Source organism: Stegostoma tigrinum, chromosome 5, assembly GCF_030684315.1.
Source record: "Stegostoma tigrinum isolate sSteTig4 chromosome 5, sSteTig4.hap1, whole genome shotgun sequence".
In the NCBI taxonomy this organism is placed as follows: domain Eukaryota; kingdom Metazoa; phylum Chordata; class Chondrichthyes; order Orectolobiformes; family Stegostomatidae; genus Stegostoma; species Stegostoma tigrinum.
The window spans coordinates 39,765,455-39,778,818 of NC_081358.1; the positions used below are offsets into that span (position 1 = coordinate 39,765,455).

Here is a 13,364-nt window from a genome sequence, read left to right on the forward strand (position 1 = left end):
AAAGTGTGGAGCTGGATGAACACAGCAGGCCAAGCCGCGTCTCAGGAGCACAAAAGCTGACGTTTCAAGATCTGATGAAGGGTCTAGGCCCGAAACGTCAGCTTTTGTGCTCCTGAGATGCTGCTTGGCCTGCTGTGTTCATCCAGCTCCACAATTTGTTATCTTGGATTCTCCAGCATCTGCAGTTCCCATTATCACTAATGTTCTGGGGACATGGGGTTCGAATCCTACGACCAAAGATAGTGGAATTTGATATCAATAAGAGTCTAATGATGACCATGAGTTCATTGTCAATTGTTGAAAAAACAACCTGGGTCACTAATATCCTTCTAGGATACAAGTCTGTCCAAACTTTCCTCTTACAACAACCCACCCATTCCTGGTATTTGTCTTGCAAACCTTCTTCAAACTGTTTTGAATACCTTTTTAAATTCTTCCTTAAATGAGAAAACCAAATTGTACACATTTGACCTCGCCAGTGCCTGTATAACTGAAACATAACCTCTCTCTTTTGTAGTCAATTCCCCTTGTAATAAATGATAACATTCTATTAGCTTTCCTCATTACTTGTTTTCATTGTTCCTTGTGTCTTTGATATAATCCTTTATAACTGCTCTGATTTCCTCAGTAGAGTAGTGCTACCAGTTCCTGCTCTAGCAGCTAAACAATGATTCATGGAATGAACCTTGGAAGTCAGATTTACTTTTTATTGTCTTGTTAACGCTGGTGTGTTATCACTAGTGTTGGTCTCATTTGCTGAATACTTCAGAATACACTAAAATGCCCTTAATTATGGTGGCAAACTGAATACCAAGGAAGCTAAGTTGAGATCCACATCAGGCAAATAATGTTGTAAAGGATTATATCTGGAGTGATTGGAAGGAAGGCAAAAACATGTCTGTTACATTTCATGTCACTTCAGAAACTGGTGATGTATTTTTAACTTGTAGCCACCTGTCAGTATTATGTTTGTATACAGGCAGGTTGACAATAAAAAAAATGTAGGAACGGAGGTTCACTATTTTTCAAAAACACAATAGAACTTTGGTTTTAAAACGCTGTGTTCTCCTACATTTCCTTGTGTTTCTTTCTTGTATCGTACTTTCTCTTGATTTCCCTAGGTCTGCATTGATATCTGATATGACAATGCCTCCCCCCTGCCCCCTGCCGCTTCCTGTCTTCTGTAACCTTGCATTCTTATAATACTTAGATCTTTGCATTTCAATCATAATGAACATTTCTTAGTTTAATTAGTGGTCATAGCTTCACTTGATGAGATCCTATGATGTTGGGTTCTGTTCCTATATCACTCCACTTGTCTAGGAAATTAGTTTAAAATAGATCCGATCTAACTAGAAGATGACACGCTGCTCCTTTTGTATATTTCTTGTGAAGTAGACAGTTTGATAGTTTACATGTTGGTGGCATAATGGTTAGCTCTGCTGCATCATAGTGCCAGGGACCCGGGTCTGATTTTGCCTTCGGGTGACCGTCTGTGCGGAGTTTGCACGTTCTCTCCGTATCTGTGTGGGTTTCCTCCAGTTTCCTCCCACAGTCCAAAGATGTGCAGGCTGGGTGGATTGGCCATACTAAATTGCGCATCGTGTAAGAGCGGTGGACTGGCCTGGGAAATGCAAGGTTACAGGAATAGGGAAGGGGGCTGGGTCTGGGTGGAATGCTCTTCAGAGGGTCAGTGTGACTCAATGGGCTGAGTGACCTGCTTCCACACTGGAGGGGTTCTATGAGTCTATTTTGCAGCGTTTTAATAGAATGTACATGCGTTTGTTGATAGGAGAATTGTACATGATGGTAGGATCTTTGAATCCAGAGTTAAAGGACCTGAAAACTGCTCTATGGTAGTTAGATGATAAAGGCAGAGCTCTGCTTCCAGGATTCATCAACTTGACAGGTAATTTCAATTTGGAGAGAATAGCTCATGAAAACCTTAAATTGCTAGTTTTCCCTCAAAAATCAAAACCTAATTTTTTAAATCCACATGTGTGGATATATTATGACACAGCTCTGGGACAGGTGGCTCCTGAGCTGAGGTCCTCTTGCTCAGAGGTAGAGACACTACTCCTGTATTTCTGGACCCTTAAGATGAAAACATAATCTTAGGTTTTGAGAATTTATTTGTATTCAAAATGGTTAATTTTTAAAATTGTGTTTATGGCCTGATAACACATTATGCTGAATTTACATACTCCCATGCCAGCAAATTTGAAGTTTGTGGGAACCTGGAAAACCCAATAGGTGAACTGTGCACTGTCCACTCACCAACTCCTTACCTTTCTGAAATTTTACGGGTTGTGGGCACCTGGGTGGGATGGGTGAAGATGTTGGGCATCCCACTCCTAATACCTATTGAGTCTCCTAAAAGTCTCTCAGCATGGAAACAGACCTTTTGGCTCAACTCGCCCCTGCTGACTAAGTTTCCTAAAATAACCTAGTCCCATTTGTCTGTATTTGCCCCATAACTTTCTAAACCTTTCCTATCCATATACCTGTCCTGATGTGTTTCAAATGTTGTAACTGTACTCACGTTTACCACTTCCTCTGATGCATCCCATATACGCAGTACCCTCTGTGTGGAAAAAATGGCCCCTCGAATCCCTTTTAAATTTTATCCCTCTCACCTTAAACCTGTGCCCATAAATGACTAATGGCAAATTAAGGACCTCATTCCCACCACCACTGATTTTCCATAGTGGCAGGAAAGGCCCATTGCCATGTAGGAACCCTGACAGATTTATCTATACAGAATAGTGTGGCCCTCGTCTGTAGGTCGACACAGCCGTTTGGAGGCATTCCCTAATCCTCAAGATCACCTTTTCACTTTTTACCCTCCACCTGGGCTCCAGAACCCAACCTAGTTCGGGTCTATGGCAAGGCGGAGAAGCTGATAGTCATAGAAATATTCACCTCTCCCAGGTAGCAGGGTTGAGATCACAGAACTGTTGGTGAACTGCTTGGCTGCCAGCTGTCCAAGATGGACTTCCAACTGCAACAAGGGCAGATGTCTTTCTCTTGCGTTAAAGAAAAAAACACAGTTCCCAGTGGGGCAGCAACTGTAGGCAGGCCTCCTCCTATGTTTTAATGGGGAATGTTGGCATGTGCAAAGAACATGCACCTTGTAGAATTCAGTCTGTTATTTGTTGTAACCTAATACATTTTCCATTCCTTTTCCTCTAAAATGCGGTGACCAGGACAGGTTTCTTCTTTAACAAAGTCGTAAATCAGTTTGGAAGCATCATGATTACACGGTGGTTATGCATAGAGGAATATCAAAATCTTGCCCCAATATTTACAACAATCTGATTTACCTAATGGAGGAAATAGGTTAGAAACTGCTTTTGACTATATACGAAAGTTGCAAAATAGTTTGTTAGCAATGAAAAGTATCTTATTTCCTCATGCACAGTATTTTCTTTTCCCAATTGCAGCCCCGGAGTGCTGACCTATATTCGGAAATTTAAGTGCAAACTTTTTCTCAATTAACACAAGTATCGAGTTTAGTGCAAATGTGCAATCTATGTTGAGAATTTCAAAGATGTTTTGCTGCAATTGGTTTAAGTGTTTCTTCTACATTGCGAAAGTAAAGCTCCATATGGTGCTTGGGCTTTCCAATTACTTATGCAGTTGTAATTTCTTCTTTGCAAGAATAATATCCACATTATTTCTGAAATAATATGCCATTGTAAAAATTATTTCCGGGTATTTTGTGTTGCTACCCAAGGTGAAAACAGTTGGGAATGGAGCATTTTAACGGGCTGTCATGGCCCACAAGGAAGTAATCCACAACAAGGAGAAAGAATGAGAGATCTCACACTGCAGTATCATTATTTAAAAATGATCTTTGTTGTAGGGCTTAAAATAGTATGCAGGACTCCCATAGCAGATTCTGTAACCTATTAGAGGAAGACTAATGCTGCATTTTCTTGTCCTTTTAGGTTGAATTGACCCCAAAATAAATAAATTATTAATGACCGTGGGCCATCCTCTGATTCAGTTGATGATTAAGTTAATTTAAAGAATACGATAGATACAACACCCTCCCCCCCCACCCCAGGAAAAAAACCTACTTTGGATCTCTACTAATCCCTCTGTTAATTAAGAACTGCTCCATTCCTTTTCTAAGTACTTGAACAAAAATCTGCTCTTGATGCAATTGTTGTGAGCCTCTTAGAAAAGTCAGCAGTCTTAATTGTAGGTAATTATATTTTTGTCATGCTTGGCTTGTGATTTTGTACTCTTCACTCAGCCCAAAAGAAATCTCCAAAATGTACCTCGGAAGATTCCTCTTGTGAGTTTGGAATCTTGGGATCACGTTTTCTTGACCATCCTTTGAGAATTCTGTTCTTGCTCTTTTATTATGTACTAACAAACAGGTTGAATACTTTTCCCATACCAATCATCTTCTCCAATAGCCACTGTTAACCTTTGCAAAAATTGTTGGTACTTTATTTTGTAAATAGCCACTAGAAAGAAAAGGTTTTGGCCAATTTATCTGGGCAGAATTAAAATTGCGCTCCCAGAGCTGAAAAGGACAAATCAACTGTGCTGAGCAGCCCATCGTTATGATTTTACCTGCTGGTGATTTTAATTTTAAACTTTTTTGTTTCAATTTCAGGATCAAAACCTTTCCGATGTACCCTCTGCAACTTTGCGACAGCACAGTTAGGAGATGCCCGTAATCATGTCAAACGGCACCTTGGAGTTCGCGAGTATAAATGCCACATATGTGGGTAAGTGCTCCAACAGTGTGCCTTGATTTCCAAAAGGAATGACATGGGTACCATTTTTATGAGAAGGTGATTAAAAGCCCGGAGTACCAGAAAATTTGAAAAAGATTGTCTGTTTTAGTATACAGTTTTTATTATAGACTACGAATTGCACTTGTTTTGTTTGCTAGCTTTAGTACGTTTGTGACTGGCAACTTGTAGGTTTAATGCATATTGAGAATGAGAACCTTTTCATGTGAGTTTTATTTCAATCTGCACCATTTGATATTCCTGAATAAAATAGCAGTTAATGGAGCAAATTCGTATTTTAGTTTAGAATAGTAATATTTGGATTAAAGTAAAATAGTGATAAATCGTGAGAAACTGTGCTAGTTTCAGGACTAAAGGCACAAGATCTGTCTAAGGAAAGGCTAAGAGATAAGAATATCTAATTTGGATAGCAGTGTAAATTTTGAATATTAGCATTCTGAAAATTTGTTGATGTTACTATTAACACCTTGTGGATGTTAGTAAGTGAGAGACCTCACTCACATAAATTGAACACAAGAATTAAATGAGTATACTATACTTGGTGAAGTTTGTTTCAATTTATATAAAATGAGATGAGTGTAGTAAAATGCCTTCTTGAACCCGTTTATTTCCTGCTGGATCAAGCTTTCAGCTAATCAAACAATTACAGAACTTGGAGGAGTGGAAATAGTATGTTAAGATCTCCAAGATAAACCCAACTGAAAGAATGTTTTAAAATTAGTTGATTTATTTATAAACGATGTTTTGAGTCTGTTTATTGCCTGTTGTAAATGGAATAATGAGTGGTGAGTAGGTTCAACAAACACATTTTTGTGTCTGTGTCACATCTGTTAACCATTTAGATGATTACAGGTTTAGAATTTCTTCTATGAAAAGCAAACCTAATAAAAGGATCCTCCTTGCGCTCATGCACTGTGACTGTTTGGATTCATGCTAATAGCTACCACCTTGGGCATTTGGACAAAGGTAGCAATTTGAAATCAATACAGAATCAATATTTGAATCTTGCTGCTTTACATGCTAAATTGTTGGCAGTACACACATCTGCAGAGATCTGAATAATGAGCATGAACACCCGATTGCTCTTGTTTTCAGCATCCAGAATAAAAACAAAGCCATTTTGCGAATTAAAGAGCTGCAGCTTTGGGAATGTCTCATTGTAAAGGAGTTTTTAGCAATGGCAGTCTTAAATTTAATCTGCTTATGTGCAATACATCGAGTTTCCATCGCATTGCTGTTAAATTGAATTAAATGTTCAACTGTATGCATGTGAGACCTGTGGTTAATGTCTGTTTTAGTTATAAAGCTTATACAATATTTTGCTTTGAAGCATGCTGCAGTTCTTGTTACTTTCTAAACTTTAATCCTTATTTTGGTAAAATCCATTAAATGAAGCACACAGCATTATCTAAAAAGGGTCAGTGGTTATGTGTGTGCAACTGTATTAAGGGTTTAATCATTGCTTATCTGTTGGTTAATTAACAAAGAATTGCTGAAAAGTAATTGGATGGGAGAAAGTAGCTGTGTTTTTCTGTGTTCAGTTTTTCACATTATGATCCAGAAAATAATGTGATAGATGATATTTTAATATGACTAGTGCATTAATTATGCTTTGTGTTTAATTTACATGGTAATTATTTTTAATCAACCTGTTTGGACGTGTTATGACACACCTCCATGGCTGGTGGGACTTGAACTTGGACCTCTAGCCCAAAGGTAGGGACACTACCATTGCTACACAAGACCCCTGAAATTTATTAATTGGCTTAACTCTTTCATCTGACCTACATTTCTAATTGACTTGTTCAGACATATTATTACCTCCCTTTGGAGGAGGTGGGACTTGAGCCCAGACCTCTTGGCCAGAGTAGGGTCACTGCCACTGTCACTTCAGGGGGCCTGAAATTATAATTTGATGGCTTAACTCTTTAGATGATAGTGCATTGATGTTATAGCTGAAGCAATAGCAGTTGATGGGACACTAATTGAATCATCGTATAGCAATTACAGATGCTCGATTAAAATATTTTACTAATTTTAATAAAAAAGTAAAGAAGCCTTTTAATTCAAGTATATTTGTTGATTTACTTTGTGCTTAATGGCCTTTTTCTCTGCATATTCCTGTTTCCTCCCCAAGTGATAGTTTGTTTAGAATTACCTCTGTTTCAGCAGATTGAACTAAAGGTGGGCAACGAGTCTTGTTTTCACTTTGTAAAAGAAAAGTTTTAAAACTGTATGACTGAATCCTTTCAGAATAGGTAATGTTAAATGGGGAAATGTGTGACAATAAAAATACACCAATGCTTGTCAGTTTAAAGTGAATGCATGAGAGTTTGCAGAGAAAAAGATACCTGCATTTCTGTGGTACCTTCCACATCATCAGACTGTATCTAGGCACTTTGCAACTTAAGAAGTGCAGTCACTGCTTAGTGAGGTAGGAAGTATGACAACCAACCAACACACAGTAAGCTCCTGCTAAAACCAACATGAAAAATGAACTCAAATGTTTTAGGGACGTCACTGGCTTCTGAAACTTATGATCCTTGATGTGGGAGCTATTGCTCAGGCTTAATTTTTATCAGTTGGATGTCTGGTTGAAACTGTGTAACAAACTCTAAGAGCATGTTGGTGACAAAAACTGAAATAATTGTAATAGAGGTTTAAAAAATACCAATCTGGAACTGCAAATATACCAATATGGCTGACCAAGTAGATGGGAAAATAGATGATTTATCAACTTGTTACCATTTAAGCAACACCTGTTGATATTGAATTAAATAAGTGATAAGCTGCTGCTTGAGGAGAAGTTACTGCTAATGAATAATTAACCTTGGTGAATTCAGTTGTTGTCATATTCAGGGAAAATGATAGGACAATTAATTTGTTTGTTTAAAAATATTTAGCATTCACTATCCAAGTTGACAGGTTCTCTTGTATTTCTGGGATTGCTTCTTGAGTTTGGCTATTTTTTATTTTTTTTTAGCCTTTTTTTAGTCTATTTTTTAGTCTGTTGTCCTGTTGCATTTTCTACTGTAAAAGTTTTTAGTTCTGTCTTTTTCCTAATTGACAAATCTGTGAAATTTGATCATACAAAAATTCAGTGTAATTATTTTACCTAATTCCTGTAGCAAAGCGCCAGTTTACTTTGATTGCAGTAATTTTGTTTAAAATGTACAACACTTACTTATTCTAATACAGCCTCTGACTCTTTAGCCTATGTTTCCTGTTAGGCTGGTTTACATTAACCTCAACTATTAAGTGTGTTAAATACTGAGGAAAAAATGCCCTGGTAAATCTTGAAAATGGTTTCCAGTGTACAGGCTCTGGCTTGCAAGGATTAATAATTGCAGTGTTGCGTTGAGCTGGTTATGATAGAAAATGTTGATGCTTAAACTGGCCAGTAAGCGAGTGCGGGGAAGGGTAAAGAGGTCTGTAGTGCAGAGACTACAGGAGTAAGAGACAACGTGATACTCAGAGAACTGACCCCTTTAGACTTTAAGATTTAGCATTAATTAAATGAAAATGTAAATTAAGTGCCAGTATAAGCTTAATGGTTAAAATGATGCAACATTTTACATTAACGCCATGACAATGTCAATTCATTTTCATCATTGACTAAATAATTTAGGAAATGCTCGATGGACCCATTAGTTCCTCAATATAAGCAGCTCATGCTGCATTCCTTCATTACCATAATTTTTTTTGGATTATATTTTAAAGGGTGAAGTGATCTTTCAGCAACATTAACTCTGTGGTCAAAAACAGCAATCCTGTTTGGCGTCTTTGCTTTGCTGCAATGGTTGATATTTCATTAGTAGAATGGAACAAATACATTTGAATGAATTGTGTTGGAAAAAAATTGTGTTTCAAGTACAACTCCTTTTTGTTTTGCTCATAGTGTTGAACCTATGCATATGAAGGTACATTAATGACTTTACCTATAGACAGGTAATGTACCTAAGTTGATACAGGCAGATTAATGTGTATTTTTCTCTCTTCTCCTTTTGACTGTTACCCTGAAATAAAATACAGCTGTAAACAGTTACAATTGCAGTAAAATTGTTGTTAGTTGCATTACCTTGTTTAGAGGATGTGAGGGGATCTCTTTGAAGATGATTATAATGTCACTTTCTGACCTTTGCAGCTTGAATAATTGTAAATCATTGCTTCATAATGTGTCAAAGAATGTCTGAACTAGGCAATTAAATGGTAGAATATAATAGACCAAATTATTGCCTGTCATGTTTTCAACAACACAGTTAGTATTTGAGTTACACTTAATCATTACATGCATTAACAACTTCATTGGAATCTGGCACCAGGCTGGGCATGAAATGCGTTGCATTATTTAAATCTTCAATGGTTTAAGTCACTTATTTGTGGTGAACTGTTCCAACACAGAGATTTTCATGAAGTGGGCAGTCCCAAAGGGCATAATTCATTTACATCAAAGTTTTAGTACCAGATTACTGTGCACTGTTTTTGCGGTAAGATACCACAGACCTAAAAGAGCCAGAATTTTAAGTAAAAAGTCTAAGCACCAATTAACTTGGAAGCAGAAATATGAAATTGTTTTGTGGACTGACATACAGTGATATACCAATTCAGTTGCCTGTATTACATGTTTGGATTTCATGCTGGAGCTCCTCCTTGTCTGGGTGTCTTTGGCCTTTTGCATGCTTTTCCCATATTAGGTATAGTATTAGGCTGTTTGGTCCCTGTGGCCTGTTCAGTTAGATCTTGGCGGGTCTATATCTTAATATGTCTATGCACCTTGTTTCCATAGCCTTTAATATCTTTACTTGTGGCGGGGTGGGGGGAGGGGGGGTGGTGGAGAAAGCTATCTATCTTAGTTTTGAAGTTTTCACTTGATGCCTGGCCTCAACAGCTTTTGGTTGTTGCTTTGAATCACCAAAGATTCTTGATGAGTAACATCTTAGGACAGATATCAGTTGACAAATGTCATATTTAGTGCCTTATTACATTTATATTTCACCTTGCATTTACTCGGCGTTCCAGAGTACTTGACAACAATTAAGTACTTTTTGCCGTGTAATGAGGGTTATAATGCAGGACACCAGTCAATTTGTGCACAGTAAGCTCCTTTAAATAACAATGTGATAATGACCAGACAATTCATTTTAATCTTTTTTTCAGAAAGATTTGGATGGTGATCTCTTTTAAGGCGTATTTTCAGCCTTAGAATGCCACCAATTAGAAAGGGAAAGTAGAGGTCAGAATCACAGAATCCCTACAATATGGAAGCAAGTCATTAGGCCCATCAAGTCTGAAGCGCATCCCATTCATTCACAGCGCCCCCCCCCCCCCCCCCCCCCGCCACCCCCCCTGCATTTCCCATAGCTAATCCAACTATCCTGCACATCCTGGACACTACAGGAAAATTGGGCACGGCCAATCCACCTAACCTGCACATCTTTGGACGGGAGCACCTAGAAAATAGGGAGAATGTCCAACCTCCCCATAGACAATCAGCCAAGGGTGGAATTGAACCCAGGTTCCTGGTGCTGTGAGGCAGCAATGCTAACCCCTGAGCCACCATACCACCCATATTCTCCTCGAGAAGGGCTCAAAGGGGAAGATTATTGGATACATTACGCTGTTCTCATCCACTTTTGATTGACATGAAAAAAGCTGACATAAAGTGATGCAAACAAGTTACCTGACTACTCATTTGCTGTCAGAATATAATTACATCACCGGGAATGTAGAGGAAGTAAGAAAGCAAAAATAAAATGTGGGAGATGTAGAAGTTGTAAATTATGCTGCAGCATGAGTTGGGAAATCATCTCTAGTTGTTAGTTTTATACCACTTTGTACTTGTTACAGCTTCAGACTCATGCAAAGCTGCAGTGTGAAAGTGGTCACACTGCCATCTGGACCATCTGGCAAGCTCATCAACTTGCTTTTAACTCTTGCTGAAGCTAAGAACTTAAGTACAACTCATGCTTGTGTTATCAAAAGCATACTGCTTAGGTTCATCCAAGATGCATGTATTCACTCAGCCTCATGAACTTCATTGTGAGGAGTAAATTCTGCTCGAATTTGATCTGAATTTATTGGCAGAACTTTATACTTTAGAGGTTTGATCTAACCTCTGGAGACTGCGTCAATGTTCATATTTAAACTTGACCATAGCTAGGTAAGATTGTAATTCCAATAGCAGGTTAGATGCTTCAAGAACATAGAAAGATACTTGAATATTAGGAAAATGCTAGAACTGCAGCACATGAGTCTTGAATGACCAGGATTATTGTTGAAGGTTGTAGGACAGCGAGAGCGCTGAGGCAGTTGACAGAATGACCACCAATAAGAAATTGGACCAGGAGTAGGCCTTTAATCCCAACAGGAGTACTCCTGTTCAGTAAGATCCAGAGGAGAAACAGGAGTCATATGGAGTTTGGAACAGGGATCAAATTGAAGCTAGAAAGTTGCGAGCAGGGACTGGAAATCGTAGATATATATTGATGAATGAGACAGATAAAGACTGATGTGTTTGAAATTGACCTATAGAACCGAAATGGAGCTTGGCAATAGATGGAGATCTTCTTTGTGCTGAATTGGCTCTGGTGTATCAAGTAAACGATTGCTTAGCTTTTGGAAATTGTGAGTTGAGATGGCCACAGAGGATGGTTTTGCAGCCAACTGTCATTGAATGGATAGATGTGTAGTTGAGTGTTTTGGCATTGGAGTAGCCAAACTAAACAAGCAACATTCTGGAGGTATTAGGAAAGGGTCTTGGTGATGGATTGGATGTGCTGTGTGAAACTCCAATTTGAGTCAAAATTGCACTCCACATCTTTGGAATTTTCCTGAGGCAATAATGAATGGGGGATCATAATAATTTTGGGAAAGTCATTGTCTAGAAATATTCACTAATTTATTTTAGTTTCAGCATTATACAGAGTCACGTTCATGTTACAGCATGTAAATAGGTCATGCAGCTCAACCATACCAGTGTTTATACTTTGCTTGAACATCTACTATACAAAGTCATAGAGTTATCCAGAACCTTTGGTCCAACCTGTCCATGATGACGAGATATCCTGAACTGATTTAATCCCATTTGCCAGTGTTTGGCACATTTATCCCTTTAAACCCTTTCTATTCATGTACCCATCCAGATGCTTTTTAAATATTGTAATTGCATCTTCCATGCTTGCACAACCCCCTGTGTGGAAAAAGTTGCCCCTCAGGTCCCATTTGAATGTTTCCCCTTTTTCACCTTAAACCTATGCCCTCTAGCTTTTGGACTCCCCTGCTTGGGGAAAAAGACCTTGGCTCTTCATTCTATCCATGTCTCTCATGATTCCATAAACCTCAAGACATACCTGCTGTTCCTGTGAAGTGATAAGGGAGTACTTCATTTTCTTTAGATGGATAGTCTCTCCAGCTTTTTTTCTCAGAATGTTTTGCTGTTGTTCTCATTTTAATTCCAGGTCTTTAAGTAGTTGCTGATCTATTCGAATCTCATTTTCCAGTTTTCTTTCCTTACTTTCTTCATGCAGTTTCTTCTGAAGCAACTGTTGCTGTTGTTTCATATTTGTCCTTCCTTTCTTTTTAACCTCCAGTAGCTTCCCCTAACTTCCCCGATCTTAATTTTTAAAAAAATGTTAATCCCTTTGTTTTTCTGTCCAATTGGTAATTTCACTGGCTGTACAATAACTGCACCTTTGGTGGCAAACTGCTGGGAGGCCAGTGATTCTATTAAATGGCATCTTTATGACAAGTTGTACAGTTTGTATTTAATCCCATCGAAATCTAACTGATGTTATGAACTAGTTCCAGAGAGAAAATTTCCCAGATAATATTCTCCTCCATTTTCAAATTGCTTCTAATAGTGTTGTGGTATGAATTCGCATGACACCACTTTGTGCTGTTCTATGTCTTCCATCCTGACGCAAGTAAGGAGCTTGCATTTATATAATAAAACAAAGAGCTGTGACTTTGAAGATCTGAAACAAAAACAAATTGTTGGAGAAACTCAGCAGGTCTGGCAGCATCTGAGGGATGAAAACAGAATTATAATGTTTTGAGTCTGGTGACTCTTGACGTAAGTTTTGATGAAGAGGCACCACATGCAAAATGTTACCTCTGTTTCCTCCCTATAGCTGCTGTCAGACCTGCTGAATTTCTCCAGTACTTGTATTTATATAGTGCCTTTTATAATTTCAGGATATATTAAACACTTTAGAGCCAATAAAGTATTACTGTTGAAATTTAGGATAACACGAAAGTTAGTTTGCGCACAAAAAACCCCCATGTCAGCAATGTGTTAGTGTGTAGATCATGTGTTTCAATGATGTCAACTGAGAAATAAATATTGGTCAAGACACTGCAAAACTTCCCCTTTGTTTTTAGAAATAGTGCCGTGGGATAGTTTACTTCAACGGTGAGAGAAGCTATGAGGCCTTGACCTGACACCTTTTCCAAAAGACGGCATCTCCATCAATATTGCACTGGAGGTGTCAGCCTGCATTATGTCCTCGAGAATCTGGAATGGACCTAGCACCCAAACTTCTGTGTTAGGAGCAAGATTGCTATTCACTTTAGGTACAGTTTACAGTATTATAT

At 38.3% G+C, this 13,364-nt stretch overlaps 1 protein-coding gene across 3 annotated transcripts in view; it reads left to right on the forward strand.

Moving 5' to 3' along the window:
- The window catches only part of LOC125451665 (zinc finger protein 407-like), a 455,235-nt gene that overhangs the window by 46,704 nt on the left and 395,167 nt on the right, over positions 1-13,364 (forward strand). For all 3 annotated transcript variants that reach the window (XM_048529122.2, XM_059645956.1, XM_048529124.2), the window contains exon 3: positions 4,631-4,745. In XM_048529122.2, coding sequence (XP_048385079.1) covers positions 4,631-4,745 — 115 coding nt within the window. The remainder of the gene's footprint in view (positions 1-4,630; positions 4,746-13,364) is intronic.